Source organism: Atractosteus spatula, chromosome 11 (genome assembly GCF_055471065.1).
Source record: "Atractosteus spatula isolate fAtrSpa1 chromosome 11, fAtrSpa1.hap1, whole genome shotgun sequence".
NCBI classification, from domain to species: Eukaryota; Metazoa; Chordata; class Actinopteri; order Semionotiformes; family Lepisosteidae; genus Atractosteus; species Atractosteus spatula.
This window is the reverse complement of record NC_142716.1, coordinates 3745870-3762119: the sequence shown is the minus strand read 5'-3', so window position 1 is coordinate 3762119 and position 16250 is coordinate 3745870. Positions and strand designations below refer to the sequence as shown.

At 45.6% G+C, this 16250-nt stretch overlaps 1 protein-coding gene across 2 annotated transcripts in view; it reads left to right on the top strand.

Annotated features, from left to right (window-relative positions):
* Positions 1–1426: 1426 nt before the first annotated feature.
* miga1 (mitoguardin 1) overlaps positions 1427–16250 on the top strand; it is a 29588-nt gene continuing 14764 nt past the window's right edge. The window contains exons 1-7 of one of the 2 annotated variants that reach the window (XM_088926549.1): positions 1427–1621; positions 3709–3905; positions 5072–5252; positions 6419–6549; positions 6937–7069; positions 8583–8719; positions 9969–10092. In XM_088926549.1, coding sequence (XP_088782675.1) covers positions 3801–3905; positions 5072–5252; positions 6419–6549; positions 6937–7069; positions 8583–8719; positions 9969–10092 — 811 coding nt within the window. In that variant the 5' untranslated portion in view covers positions 1427–1621; positions 3709–3800. The remainder of the gene's footprint in view (positions 1622–3708; positions 3906–5071; positions 5253–6418; positions 6550–6936; positions 7070–8582; positions 8720–9968; positions 10093–16250) is intronic. The other variant, XM_088926550.1, reaches the window with a different exon arrangement.

Here is a 16250-nt window from a genome sequence, read left to right as displayed (position 1 = left end):
GAAAAGTAGGCTCGCACGATCGCCGCAGCGCCGCCTAGCGGGCCGTGGCCGCACGGCTTTTCCTGCCCGGGAAGGGCGGCGCACTGGGCAAGCAATTACAGACCGGCGGGACCGAACGGTGGCGCACCCACAGCCCCAGTGCCCCCCGGTGGCAGAGCGGTGAACTACACCCACTGGAAACAAACAACCACTCTGTAGTTTTGTTAAGGAGTATTTAATGCTAATAAAAACAACTAAACCCCATAAATAGTTAAATCAAACATCATATTTTTTACTTAATTTTAGTGTCTGCTCCATTTTCTAGTTCTGCTAGGACTTCCTACTCAATTGAACTGTACCATAGCATATTTAAAACAAAAACACCAGAAAGGTATTAACTGTACTTTGATCTCTCTATTTAATTATTATGTTTTTATTTTATTTTTGAATGCTTTCCCTCTTCTTACAATTATATATTTTGTGGCTTTTTTAATTTGTTGCCAAATACTTCCCTCTGATATCTTTTTTATCCCTGATTGTTAAGAAATTTGTCCACAGTGGTTTCAGCATGCCTGAAAGTTTGTATTTGTCCTGAACTATCCTATGCAATTAAAAAACAGAAAATCTATTTTACAAAAGCCTGTATGTATTTGTAGGATATGGACTATCATACAAAAACAATTAAATATGTATTTATTAAATAATCCTACAAATAAGTGAATATTTTCTGGAAAAATAACTTGTGGGACCCTTCAGAAATGATATAAAAATGGATTCAGAAATATTCTGCAGTCTAGCATGTTGCAGAAATCAATTCTTAATATTATAAATGAATTATTATGATTAACAGATGTATAGATTGGTGGAAAACAAATTACTTTATATTCTAGCAGTAAGGCAATGCTGATAATAATTGATTGTTCCACCCCTGTAACAGAGTTTCAGTTTTGACATTTTTAATCAGGTAGAATGAGTTAACCCCTAATTTAAAGTTTAAACAGCAGTTACATTTGACAGGATCCTCACTAGAAGATTCCTGGTGCAATTTCCAGTAGGTTCCAGTAGAAATTAGCAACGGGTTTCTCATGGTCTGAACTGCTATGTATTGGTTTAAGATGCTCAAGGAATTAACTTCTACTGGTAATAAAAATGACTACCATCAGACAGCGTGCCTCTCTGTCATAGACCGGCGTCTTACTGAATTTCCACTTAGGGCTGGTGTTTTGTGAGGCTAGTCTGAGAATTTGCCAATTCTATCGCGCATCGGCTCATACTTTGGAAAAGGAGAAGGGGGAGGAATTTCTGGACATTTCAAATGAGTATGAAGCCGATTGCAACAATAGATGCGAGGCTGGTGGACTCACAAGGGTGTCGCCCACACAGATGCAATCTCAGCACAGCCCTGAGGCTGCTGCAAGGCTGTTCTCTGACCCAGGAAGCAGTTCCCAGCGCCGACAAGTTGCTCCGTCAGGCTGCAGGCGGCACTCACTCACTGTTGCAATTGATCGCAATGGCACCGTGAGGCTTAATTAGCGATTTCTGGTAGCAGCTCGGGAGGTTGGATAGGTAGGTAGGTAGGTTTCCTCGTCTTGAAACTCCGGCATTTGGCGGCTGCCGTGAAGACCGCGTTATTAAACTGACGGTAAGGCTCTGGTCTCATCAGTAAGGTGTATTGGCGACTGCTAGTCTCTGGTATAGGGACCGGGGCGGTGTGTGTGCGTGTGGTGTCGTTTTTCTTCCTAACAGTAACAGCACAGGCAAAACTGCATGTTGCAATTGCAAAAATGTTTTTTTGGGGGTCCTCAGCGCCCTGATTGTCAAATGTATCACCCCAGTAGCTTCTGCTTTGAAAGCGAGCTGCCTGAACTACTCCTATTGTGCACCTGCCTTCCTTTGACTTGTAAACGAATCAAACGGACAGATTTCACACGTTTTATGGGGTTAGGATTCGGCTATTACTGGAATTAGGTTTATCGCTGGTACCGGCAAGCGATTTAAATGTATCATCAATTTTGTTGACCGTAGTAGACAATGGTTTATTTCTTTGTGTTGAATTTGCGTAAGTGCATGCTGCCTTCTGCAGATATGGTAGTTGATATCATTTTTGTTGATTGCACAGCGCAGGGTTATTGCAATTTTGTTCATCCCATTTTGCTAGTAAAAGCAGCACGCAGCTACAGTAATTATAGCCCTTAACAATCAGTTCGTTTTATGATTTTCTTTTGACATTCTGCCACTTGAAATTTAGTTTTAGAATTAACGCTTGTATATTTATATATTATAGACTTAAATTGCATTGTTTGAAATCTTAATTCGAAATCTTCCGTCCAGAGGAGAGTTAACTAGGTTAACGAACAAGCATTTAGAATTTTTCTTCCAAGGAATGTGTGAATAACAGACCCACAGGTGAGCAGTAAATGTCGAAAGGGCAAGTTCTCTGTGCAGGTGGGAGCTCCAGGTCTCCCCCTTGTGCCACGTGCTCTCGTTCACCTCACAGGTTTTTCAGCGGGGGGGGGGGGAGTCAAGGGGACTAATGAGCCTGAAAGACCAGCGCTAAGCAGGTGCGCCTACCTAATCGTCTTGTTGATAAGCTTTCTAGCCCCAGTCTGGGAGCATGTACTGTAATCAGCTGTGAGGTCCCTTTTGCATTGCAGACACAAACAGAGCTGAACGTTTGGCAGTTGTGCTCGGGGGGGTACAGCTCCAGTCCTGGGGGGCCACACGGTTCCTGGGTTTCTGGGGGTTCCTTCCATGTTATTTGAGCTCATTATTTGCTTAATGGGGCAAAGGCTGAAGCCCCTCCTTGTCCTGGAGAAGATGGAGGTTTAAAGAGGTGTTTGAATCCTGCTGGAGGGCAGCCCTTGAGCACGGAGATCAGATAGACAGGGAGAGAGAAGCTGGGGGTCGGAGCGCAGGCTCAGCCATTTATACAGCGCCCCTGGAGCAGCTGGAGTTAAGGGCCTCGCTCAGGGGCCCAACGGAGTAGGATTCCTCTGCCGGCCGCAGGATACGAACCGGCAACCTCCCAGCCACAGAGCCACCGCTCCGCCCTCCCGAGTGACACAGCCCTTGTAGTTGGTTAGCGAGCTGAATCCGGGTGGCGTTGCTTTGTCTCGCTGTGCACAAGGGTGGTGGAGTGTCCCTATCCTGACGATGGGGAGAGGCCTGCAGGAGCGTGTTGGTGCACAGGCACATTTGGGAAGGGAAACCTAATCCAAAGTATGGCCTATGAATCGGGTGGGGTATGTTTGCGAGCAGTCTGCCGAATGCAGTCTGCGAGCTCATTAGATCGCTGTCCCGTAAGCACCTGCTCTGGGCTGAGAAGGGACAGTTGAGGGACACAAGGGACTGATCGTGCATTTATATGTATGCAAATCGGTCTTTGTTCAAGCGAAGGGGGGAGGGGGGAGGGAGGCAACAAGATAAAATATAATTTTTGAAAAGCGAAAATGGTTACAGGTCAAAATGGGCTTCAAATAAGAACTGAAGAATACTTACAAACGAGAGGAGACCTATTTGGCTCTTCCTGCCTGTTTCGGCAGGTAGTGATAACAATGATATAGTAGTGGTAATGTGCCAGTCTCTCTGCTGAGGCGGTTTTCGGTAATGCGGTTGGCACTGCGATGTGCTACAGCTGGAGGTCAGACAGAAGCGCGCCTGGTGCCTGATGATGCACAAGGAGCAGTCAGCGCTCAGATATCTGCCTTCGGGCTGTTTCTCTTCATCCAGGAGCTGTCCTGGGCAGCCTTCAAGCAGCAGCAGAGGCCGCGATGGGCATGGGGTAAACGGCTGCTCGAGGGGGATTATGGGAGACGGGGAGCATGACTGAAGACGCGCTTAATAACGTCAACTCCCAGTCGTCCCTGAAGACCGTGGCGCTGCGGGTCGTGGAGCTCCCTCTTTCTCTCTACAGCTCCCTCCCACAGGTAACGGGTCCGGCGCTTGGGGGGGGGGGTGAAGGCCAGGAGAGACCCTTCATGCAACGGGGAGCCACAGTGTCCTGTACAGCCGCAGATAAGATCACGACCGTGTTGTTTCGGGGCTCAGTTTCACACTGCAGCTGCTCTCTCATCACTGTTGCATGCCTCCTTCATGCTCTGCATCCTGATTCCACGCCCAGCCCTGCTCTGCGCACACACAGACACATCTGTGTCCCACTCTGTTCTCTTACCGTGCTGCGCGGCGCCTTTATAGCTGAGCTGCTCCATTGATTGAAGCGATAACACTTAGTCGCTCTGATAAGCATTCCTGCCACACACGAAACTCACAGGATCCACGTTCTCAGTCCTGGTTATGTTCCGAAATACTGCGATTTATCAGGAGAATTGATATCCATAAGGAATAATATGATTAGCTTGTTAATTAGTTTTCTTAATTGATGACGTGTATCCAAAACTAAGAATAACAATCCTGACTCTGTATCAGGTTTGATCCTTAATACGGGCCTTCATATTGATGTGTTGATAATTGAGTCTGTCTGGTATTGATACTGTTTCCAAAACCGAGGTGTACTCCAAGACGAAATGACTGTAGTGCACTTGCAGAAACTCTTTTCCTGCTCTTTAGTAATATAGTTAGAAATTCTGCGTTCAGTCTGGCTGACCTGCTTGGCAGTTTTGTCTTGCAGCTGGGAGTGCAATATTGAAGGGACAGCTTTCTTCCACTGCTGGACATGGTCGAATTGCAATGTAAAATCAGTGCCATTGCCTCCGTTCATTTGAGATGATGCGTAAAATGCACAGTACTGTATGACGAAGTTGAAATTTGCCCCTTATGGATCCATTTTTGTTTACTGTTTTGGCTCCACTGGAATGACGGGCAGTATCTAAAGATTGCACATAAAAAAGCATGGTACCGAATGTCCTAGTGCTGATGAGATTTGCATGCTCCGTGACGTGATCTCAGTTTATCTGCAGCTCTTTTATTGTGTTACGATTCGCAGTGGATTAAGTGCAGCTTTATCCAGTCCGTTTGTAATGCCTTTTCTTGTTTCATCTCTGCAAGCTCTTCTTCAGAGTCAGGCCTGCTGGGTCGCTGGTGCTCTGGTGTGCTCGCAGCTCGCAGCCCCAGTTGTCTTCCTTCCCTCCCCTAGGTGAGATGCAGCCCTGGTGCGAAGAAGCTGTTTGCGGTTGCTGCCTTCGGCGCCGTGTCTCTGATCTTCCTTGCTCGTCACTTCAAAAGGAGGAAAGGGAAGACTAAAAAGACACCACAGCCTCCATGGGGTCAGGAGAGCTTCGTCCCAGGATTCCTCACCACCGCCCCCTCCGAGAAAGGTAGAGTAGACGGGCATGGTAATAGGTGTTGTTTTAGTGTGTTGTAAAAAAAAATGACTCTCTCGTCTAGCGGAAAGTGAAGCAGAGTACGTCGCTCGTGTCCGATAATCATGCATCCAGAAACCTCAAGCAACCAGAAAAAAAAATAATAGAAATGAATCAGAATTAATATTAAAATAAAAAAACCTCAGCAACAGTGTAAGTTTGCACTGCGCTGCTTTGCTCGCCTCCCATCGGTGCAGCTGGTTTTATTTCCATTATACTGTCGTATTACGTGACTTCATTTCAGTTCTTTATCACCGTGCTGTCGTCGTGTTGATTTAGGCCGGGTGTCATTGTGTACCGGTTTGCTTTGATCTGATCCATCTGAAAATCCTCATTTCCGGGACCTCTGACCCCCGTTTCATCCAGACACAAGGCAGTTTACTGCACAACAGAAACGAAACCCACAAGGCAGGAAACATTTGAAATAGTTCTTTAAAGGGTCTTTCATCATGTTCCTTTGCTGTGGGGTTTTTTTTGTTTGATGGGAACGAGGAGTTTGAAAACACTGCACGTCGCATGCTGTGTCAGCAAGAATAAACTTGGGCAGAATATTGTCTTTTGCTTGTTTTCAACACAGGGCTTTTAATTCTTAAAATCCATTATTATTGCTGTGGCGCGACTCACTGTAGTGAGAATGTAGTATGTTCTTGAGGTATGGAGTATACAGAATGTGTGCTTCCGGTCTGTAAAGTCTGTTACATTAGTGGCCTGTCCTGTTCATGGTGAGGCCCAGGAGGTCTAATGGGTCACTTTGAGTAATCAGTTTGCAAAACCTTTGCCTTGACCTAAGCAAGAGATGTGGTCAATTAGGTAGTAAAGAAATCATTTGGAAAATCTTTAAATCATAAATGAAAAGCCCAACACCCTGCAGATCTCAAGGGTAATAGCTGGGTGTTCCTGACTTCATTTAGCCATTTAACTTCTTAAATTGCTCCCAACTCCCACGTTCCAAGTCTATATGAGCTGATGACTTCAGGGTGACCTGTAGGACCGGCTGGACTGTGACTCTCCAGGACCAGAGTCGGCCACCCTGGTCGATTGTAAACATGTAGAACATCCCGTAGGCATGACTTGGACGTTCCTTTGTGTCTAATTGACTGCTTTGTTTTTCTGTTCGATAGATTCAAGTCGCTCCAGTAGCAGACAGAATCTCAGCCTTTCCTTGAACTCCAAGGCTGGTCAGTCCTACAATCTCTATCCCAATGGAGCGCTTTGCAGCAGGTTTTCTGGTTCAGCACAAAGTCTGGCCTCAGTAAGACTCTCTTGCCGTCATTTCTCCCTCTTTTCAACGATATAGAGGTTGTAGTTTAAAACAAGTTTTAACTAAAGTGTCTTTTGTTGAATAAATTGCCATCTGAGTGACCTGTATCTTAACTAAACCCTTTAAGTGTCCTTCAGTTTCTTTTGTAGCTGCAAATAAATTAGAATTCTTCTGTTTTGAATCAATTGAATCATGAATAATGAAAAGATTTTGAAATAAATGTATGTATAAATAAATATCGAAAACAAATCCAGCCTGTTTCTAAAAGCGATGGAAGCTCAAACACAGAGAAAGTGAACTGATTGACTGAGGGGCTGTGCTTTGCCACTGTCTGAGTTCTTCCTTGAAGTAACCTGCCATGTGCTTGCTTTTCCCCAGGCAAACAGTGTCAATTCTTCAAACAGCTGCGCGTGTGCCAACAACTCCAGCTCCTGGGACAAGGCGGCAGAGGACAACGAAATAAACGCAGTCAACATCCCTGTGACAACCCCTGAGAACCTGTACCTCATGGGTGAGTTCACTCTGAGGCTGGGGTGACGTGAACCAGGTCAGGACTCATTCCAGCGTATGCTTATTCCATCGTGTCTGTCGTTTGTTGTGTATGCAGTTGCTCCATCCATCCATTTTCTAGCCTCTTCTTCCAACACAGAGTTGAAGGGGAGCTGGAGCCTATCCCAGCAGGCAACGGGTCCATTGCAGGGCACTCTGTCACGCCAGGGCCAGTTTTCCCAGAAGCCAGTTAAGCCATCGGTATATCTTTGGGCTGTGGAAGGAAATCGGAACACCTGGACAAAATCCATGCAAACACAGCGCAGACATACAAACAACGCGCAGAGAGCACCCCAAGAATTGAACCCTGGGCCTCGGCGCTGCAAGGCAGCAATGCACAGCACTGCGCCAGCGTGCCGCCCACTGCATGCAACTGACGTAGGATGCGTTTTGATGGGGGAGAATCTTGCTGCGTTTCCAAAATATTCATGGTTCCGATTGGTCGTGCAGCAATTATGCATATTTGAGCTAAATTATATAAAGCTTTTGCTTGCATGTGCACATTTAAAATTAATTTAACAGAGCATTCCGATCTTCAGCTTATTGGAAGTATTTTTATGCGGCGCAGGGAGAATCGTTGATCCGGGGCGTAGCCTGGCGCCTCTCTTATCAGATGCTAGAGCTGGTGACCTGCCTGAAGCCGTCTCGTCCTTGCATGGGCTCGTGGCCGAGCGCTGTGGTGCACGTGCCTCGTGGCCGAAACAGCTTGCGCTCGCACGTGAATGAAGATGTGTGCACACGTGTTCAGGCGCTGAATTATAACCAAGAGCAGCGTGCCTGCCTTAGGCAGAGTTGGACTTCTTAAGTGAAATTTCAGAGTTCTGTACAAGTGGGAGGCTCACACTACAGCTGGATTAGTGGAGTAGCCTGTATGGAGCTATGAAAATTATCGCATGGCTTGAGATGAGATTAGATGATGGAACTGTGTCAGCCTGCGAGCTGCAAAGGAATAAGCGCTGGTTAATGCCCATTGCTGGGAAGTGAAAAGGAAACGGAGGAGAACTGCAGGATGTTTCAGGTGAGGAGCTTTCTTCGAGTTGTATGGAGGAGAGGGGGAGAAAACGGGAATGTTTCTGGGTCTTTTTCTATTTTTCAGCATCGAATCGGACTCGAGTTTTACATTTGTCCGGTACAGTGCAAATGCTCGATATTCAAATTGCTCGTACCTGAATTTGTACCTGCACCTACGTTGTTTTGTAAGTCAGGAAGGCGTGATGGGAAAGGAAGGTTTGCACTAGCCAGAGGTCACTAGAGGACACGAGCCTGTCCAAAGCTAGCAAATGAGCTACAAGGGCCCTTGGTGGTCCTTGCTTAGCTCAGTCAGGACAGGAGCAGTCAGGAGTCCACGTCCACAATGGGACATTGGGAGCTCCTGCTGTCTCCTGGGTGGCAGACAGTGATTCTCCGGAAAGAGACGTCTCGCTACTGCCCCTCAGCTGTGCGCGCCTGGTTCTAACAGCGGCTGTCCGGCACAGGTATGGAGCTCTTTGAGGAGGCTCTGCGGCGCTGGGAGCAGGCCCTGACTTTCCGAAGCCGCCAAGCAGAGGACGAGGCAGACTGCGGCTCCATCAAGCTGGGGGCAGGAGACGCCATCGCCGAGGAGAGCGTGGAGGTGAGCGTGGAGCTACTACTTCCTGTTCTTGCCTCCACACCCGCGGCGCGGCATCACGCCGTAAGACAACAGCAGACAAAAGCCCGTTTATTGTAATACAGGGGTTGTTTTATTCTTCCTGCTTGGAAAAGGACAGTTTTGCAGGCCCCAGCTACACAATAGCACACTATCAAGTCATGAGGTGTTTCAGTTTTTGTATTAAGCGCTACTGGATATTCTGAGGCATAGTTACTTACAGGGCTCCTGAGTAGCTGAATGGGTAAAGATGATTGCCCGCAGGTTGGGCTATATGCTCAAAGTTTTAAGTCCGGGTCATGTCACTAGCTGAATGTGATGGGATTTCCCAAGTAGTGGTACACAATTGATGGAGCACAGCAGGATGAGATTAGTCGAGTAGAGCCCTCTCAGCAACCCCTGTAGCATCCCGGGCACTGTCTGTGAGATACACCCCTCTCCTCCAATCAACACTGAACCTCTGTACTGGGAGGCGGGGCCTGTTATGTGTTGCGGGGGTGTGGCTTAAGGGTGGGAGGAGTCTGCACTTCCTTATTCTCCCCCGTGTGCAGTCATAGGGTTCAAAGCCTTGAGCAGAGACTTGAAAAACATGCAAAAGATTATCCCAGATCCAGTGAGTATTTAAAAAATGAGCAATTCCATAAAAAACATTTCCTTTTTAGAATTATTTGAGATTTCCAATGGAATCAGATGCTTAGGGTATCTGACTAAAGGAAATTTATAGACTGCAAGTAGTTATTATGAGATAGAAATTTGTAGACCTTATGAATGAACACTGACTTTTTTAAATATACGGACTGGGGAACAATTAATAGATTTTGAAAGGTTAATACATATTGAGTTCATATTTTATTTTTTTTTTTTCCCCCATTAATTAAAGCTTCTTTGTGGTATTTTGAAGTGAAGACCAGTTTAAAGGTTCAATATTTAGAGTCACTAACATCACTTTTTCAAGCCTACAGATTGTATGATTAAAGGATGACTTATTGATAGATTTCCTGCAGCAAAAGAAAATCGCTTCCGTGTCAGTCCTGAAGAGTAATATGCTCTTATTGAAATAAAAACAACTCTGCAAAATTATATTTGCTCTTGCACAGTATTTCTCCTGGGGTTTGAACCACTGTTCTTGAGGTGTCTTGGGTTTCCGTTCAGGAGACCCTCCGGGTGGACTGGTCCTGTCGACCGCTGTGCTTTGCCCTAGGTGTTGCTGACGAGTGTGTTTCCCTCTCCACAGGACATCATGAGTGCCGAGTTCATCCACAAGCTGGAGTCTGTGCTGCAGAGAGCCTACCGCCTGCAGGAGGAATTCGAGGCCACTCTGGGATCCTCAGACCCCTCTTCTCTCGCTAATGACATTGGTAATTGTGTGGTCGCAGAACAGCGCGTCTTGACTGTGTCCTTTAGGGAGAAACATTGAAGAGCAAAACTGTGGGAGCTTTGGTAGAGCTAGGGCAGAAACTGCGGGGGCAGGATTGCATGCTTTCTGTTATACAGTTTTCAGGTGTTAATTATCCCTTTAATCTTCCTTTTTTGTGTCTTAACTAAATATATGTAACTAAAATATCCATCTTACACAGTCCAGTATAAAGAGGTAAAAACAACTCCCTTTAATCCATAGGCTCCTTGCCTGGTGTAAAACGACTCTGTGAAAAATATAGTTAGGAAGCTGTGCGAAAATGTATGAGCCATTTGGTGCTCATAAAAGTCTGCTCTGTGACGGCACAAAATGTCCGAGGCCTTTGAGTTAACTGTGTGCTGGGGAGTTTGAGTCTGGCTTGGCTTCTTCTGCATGATTTTACAAGAATGCTCTGTCTGTGTGTTTAAGATGCATCATTTATCACTGAGGTGAATGTCCTGGGAGAAGAAGGCTGATTTCTGTAAACTGTAAAGAGATCTACGCTTGTGTTGCTGTAGTCTCGGTGTTAGGGAGTCAATCAATCAGGTTTTAAGTGACATTTGGAAGCCCTGTACAAACAAGAGGGAGGACACAGAAACCCTGAATTGTAGACGTTTCACCAGAGGCAGAAGCTAAATTAATGAGCATTATGTTCTCAGGTCAGTATAACGATATTTCGCACATTTTACACTCTTTAGTCTGAGGTCACACCTAGGTCATCTAAGGCCCTCCTATTGCAGAACTGTAATCCCTACCTTCTGAATTTTGAAACAGGTGTTTAGTGTATCTCCTGCACCAGCTGTGGGGCTATTTTAGTGACCGCTCACAGCTCTGCCTCGGAACTGCTGCCTCTGAAAAATAAAAATAGATTTTGCTGCACCCTTTCAGTTTCCGCGCGGGCGATGGGACTAAATCTGGTGTCCGTGTGTTGTCTGTTTATGCCGCTTTCCCAGCAGTCGCGTCTGCCCCTGCGTGTAGCGTCCTGTCCGAGACGGTTACTGGCGAGACTTGCTGTGTCTTTGTCAGACTGAGGAAGACGACGCACGACAAGCGCAAGGCTCTCGGCGTTGCTTTCAAGAGAAGTGGATCTAAACCTGCACTGGGTCTTTCGAACCAGTTGTAATCCCCCTGTTGCTTATGACAGGCTGTTTGCCAGACCCCTGCTGTAATGCCAGGCTGTTTCAAGAAATATCAGACATGTCTAAAACTCTCTTGGCTAGCTCTGGAATCAGACGGGACCCTTGGTAATAGGCCCACACAGAAACCAGCAAACAACCGAGAACAGCAGACATTTTTTCATCTGCTCCACCTGTCGCTTAGCACATATGCCTGACAAAAGGGCAAGTCATTCACACTCATTCGCAGCAGAAAGGCTGTGTGCCTGTAGTTGTTGTGTTTTGGCTGTCAGCCTGCAGGCTGACTTAGTGCACCCTATAACTGGATGGGTTGCCGGAGAGTCTCAGTATCAGTCCTGTTCCTCGTCAGGCTGATTATTGTGCGGTACAGAGTGAATTAACTATCTCTGGTAGAAATCAAAGTCTTCTCAGTGACCTCTAACAGCATGGCAGTATGGAGCCTAAATAAGTACGTCAGGTTTCATCTGGTATGCATTGATTCTTTTCATCTGTGTTGTGCTTTTCATGTTTGGCTCCATACACTACAGAATATCGCTCGCTCAGTGAGTACTGGGATTGGGTCTTTGTCTTTTCCAAGAAAAACGGCTAATAAGCAGGTTTCAGCCCGCCGCTTCGCATACAGTAACGTGAGGTGTGATCAGGCGGCTGTAGTGACCCCACTGCCACCTCCCTGCAGGTGTGGAGGCCACCTGTCTCTGCCCACTCTCTTTCCCCCTGACCGTCACCAGAGGGCAGCACTGTGCGCCGTGCCAGGCCACCCGTCTTCTGCGTATGCCTCCCTGCCGGTCTGTCCCGAGAAAACGTGGAGCCGAATATAGCCACGGACTCGCATTCGTCTCTGTCACTTGCCTCAGCAGAACGAGGCAGCTGCCATGCCCAGAGAGCCCTGCAGCAGGGAGCCCTGGAAGCTTCCAGGGACAGAGACCGCTTTCCGGAGCAGAGACTCGCCGATTCCTTTTCCAGAGGGCTGGCCCACCGGTGGGGGGAGAGTACTTTTAAAATCGCTTGCCTGCCTCTGATCGGGCATTGCTTTTTCTGTGGATTCTTAGGTAGCCTGCCTGCGGTTTCTCTCCAGCAGCATTTGCACGACCCAGTGGAGTGGGAGACCATGAGAGGGGACGAGCCCGTTCAGCTCGCTCGGGTTCAAGTGGCTAATTGGCCTGTGTTTCTCATCCTGCTGCTTCTTGGTAAGAGCCAGGGGACTGGCTTTGACATCGTGGCTGGGTTGCTTGTTCCATACTCCCTATGGCCTCTGTTATTAGCTAGCGACCCAGCCATATTGGTGAAGCCCATGAAACAGCTGGCTGAGATCCTTAGATCAATTAACTACTAACTGCCCGACAGGCTGGACAGGCTGAGTGGCCTCCCCTAATTCGTGACTGTTCTTGTGTTCTCAAACACACAAGAACTGCACACGTACGCAGTGCCCAGACTAACGCAGCACCATCCCATAACATTCACCTCGCATCATGAATTCATTTAGGCTCTCAAGCATTCATGACTCATGGGGGAAAATAGGCAAGTCCCTTTCATAAATAGTAGTGACCATGCGAACTCATTCAAAAAATATTTTGCTGCTGAAGTGGGGTTCTGTGTGTTGTGGTGATGCCCTTAACTCCCTGTTCATGTTGTCTGCAGCTGGGTTCGTATGTGCTCCAGTCCTGTAGATATTCACATGCAATCTGCCTGAGCGCCTTTTATATGTGACCTTTCTCAGCTGTCAAATCATATTATTCGCATTAATCTGAGTCTTGCGAGAACTGTCCGCAGTGTCTTGCATGGTAATTGAGCACTGCGGTTACCCATCTGTACCTTTGACGGCAGATGCTGTTCTTATCCCTTCAGTCTTTGAAAGGGGCACTTGGACATCAGGCTGCAATGAGAGCATCACATCCGCCTTCCAGGAACCTCAGCATTTGTGGCATGTGGCACACTTACACAAACCACACTGTGCGTCTTAAGAGCACACTTCATCATAAATATTAAATTGTGAGTCTTTATCTTGTGTTTAGGTCAGGTCATAAGAATATAAAGGTTCCAGAACAGATAGAGCAGATGACATCACCCAGTGTGGAAAGACGTGTCTCCTGCTGTTGTCCAGAATGGTTATGTGTGACTGTATATACATCAATAACTTAGATGAGTAACTAGCACTATGGATTTAAATTCATTGTTTGATGTCTGTTAGTTAATTCTTTTTTTTTATTTTGTGTGTAATCTGTAAATTCACCAAACCTTTTCTAGATAGTCCTATTCCCAATTTTCCATTTGTTGTCCAAAATAATTTGCAATGAGTCTGCACTCCAAAACTCAGATGCTTCTGCCATCTTTATTTTAACAAGAGGGAAATTCTTTCTGAAAAACATATCCAAATGGCAAAAAAGTTTCTCCCAAGTGGGGTCCTTGATATTTTTCTGCCTGGCATTCAGTATGATTGATTTTATTAAATTTTTATAGCACTTTTCATCCCTATAATAGCAAAAACTGATTTAATAATACATGAAGCACACAATCGTTGTGAACCTTTGGTACTGAAGATTTCTTACTTTTCTAATTTGGAATGTGAGGTCAAAGAATGGGAAAACTTCCCCACATTTTAACACCCCCAAGGTGCAGAGCATGTAGTTACTGTCAGTTTCAGTGTCCCTCTTCGATGCTTCATATGTCTCCTGAGTGCAGGATGAGACTGAAGATAATCAGATACAGCTGCATTTGCTTGAGGTTAATCTGAAACATTGCGACTCGGATTGAGCTTCACTGCAGGGAATAACGATCTACTAATTGTGTGCATTGCTGCTTCTGTGGCTGGGATTTCCATTAACATAAGCACATAAATCTTTCAGACTGCTGGCTGTAAAGAAAACAATATAAGATCTGACTGTTCTGAAGTCAGGAGTCACGTCTCATCTCATTATCTTTGCTTAAAAATATTCACAAAGTCACAATATTTTGATGAGCTAAAACATGCTGCATGTTACAGATCCTAGTTTTGTTTTTCCTCTAGAAGTAGTGAATTTAGAACATGCTGATTGCTCGGCTCCCTAGCAGAACAGTCCTGCTGGTGTGTTATTTGAGCCTCAGTACTTTGAGTTATCCGAGCGCATGAGAGCTATGTGGTTGGACTCCAGAAGCAGGTGACATTCAGACAGCTAGAGCTTCTCCTCACTGTCTTCTCGAAGTATATTGGACTGACTGACTTTCACTGAGGGGACTGTTCTGAGCTTGTCTTCACTCAGGACCTGGTGACTCTGGTTCTGTCTATTCTTAGGGTATTTCCTTCACGATACAATGGGAATTTAAACTGCCTATCACACTTGCTAGTTGCTGATCAAACCAAATATCTAATTTCATCCATTTCTTGAAAGAACCCAGGGTATCTGCTACAACAACATGTTTCAGTAGTTCATTCTAGACTCTCACAACCTTGTGCTGTGATTAAATTGATCAGTATTCCACCCTGCAGTGAGGATCACCAGTTGTTATCCTGGATAGCCAGTGAGTTCAGAGGTCTTTCAGGTCTGTTTAAAGCAGCAAGACCCAGAGAGTTGGGAGAAGCTGTTAAATTGGTCAGTTAAAGTTGCTAATGAGCTGATTAACCTTGTTGAGGGTTTAGTTGAGTAAGAGATGGAAAGAAAGCCTGAAGACACAATCTTCAGGACCAGAATGGTTGTGGCAAAGAGGGAATATCTTTGCCCTTAGAAGTTCCTAGCTATTTCCAGCTGAACTCTTTATTCAACTTATTATATTTGATTATGATTATATTCCCACCTAACGCTAACTGATCTCTATTTGTTTATGATTGGTTTTAAAGTGTTTTTTCAACTCTAAAGGGGTAAGATGGAGTAAATTTTTAATTTGTGGGTTTCAAAACTCCCTTTATTCTGGAAACATCCTCTGCAGATAACCGATATTGTGGGAGTGCTGGACACAGTTCCATTTCCAGCTGTATCTCTTCCTCAGTAATTAGTTAACTGTGAAGTTGTTTGAACAAAAATAAGGGAGCAGCCATTTAATAAGTAAGCTGAGGAACAACAGAGCACTTCTGTCTGCATTCCTGCTAACAATATGCTAGAAGCCGGGCATTTTGTAAACCAAATACCAAGTCCAGAAGCAGTGGAAAAAGATGTAATCAAGCAGTCGGTTAACCTTGGTAATAGAGGGCCCAGTAAGAATGAAAACCCAAAATGACAAAGTTCCTCTAGAACCAAGGTTGAAGACTGCTGCTCCTGGATCTTGGAAACTGACTTCAGTCTTTACCACACAGTTAAGCGTCTTGTACCCGAGTTTGTTTGTGTGCTCCTGGTATCTGTTAATCAGCCAGAGACACTGCAGTCGGAGAATGCTTGCTGTAGTCGTGCAGCTTGCTGCTTCATAATCAGTTCATGACAGGAATTTGATGCTGACAATCCATTGGCTCGTGGTTTAATTGGTGAGGTGCGACGAAATCGGTACCTTTTCAAATTAAGGCATGTATTTTGTTTCTTCTGAGGTCTACCAAATAAATCCCTAAAAAGGCTGAAGAGAGGCCCAAGAATGTCTGCTGAAAAAGAATTTAAATACCCCTGTAGACGTGATGCATTTTGCTCAAAATCCAAGTCTGCCTGTCTTCATTCTGGCCTGGATTAAGTGTTTTTGGAGCTACAGTTAAATTCTTCAGGGACTGTCTGTACCTTAATCCTTCACAGAGCTGCTTAGACAGCTCATTCTGCTCATGAAGTCTTTAGATGAGAAAACTTTGAGGAATACTGTATTCTTTTGTGGTGTTAGAGCTAACCTCTTAGGACCTTCAGTGTTTATACGGTAAGGAACAAATGTGTTCTTTTAGAGGGCATAAAAATAATAGTAGATCGTTTATACTGGTGGTAGCATGGAGACATTCCAGCTGGTAGAGAAACAAGACTCTTAAAGCTCTTTGGTTTGTTGGCCACTCACTTCTAGCACAGGCTATGGACATGAAAATGAAATCCATGTTTTTCTTTGGCCT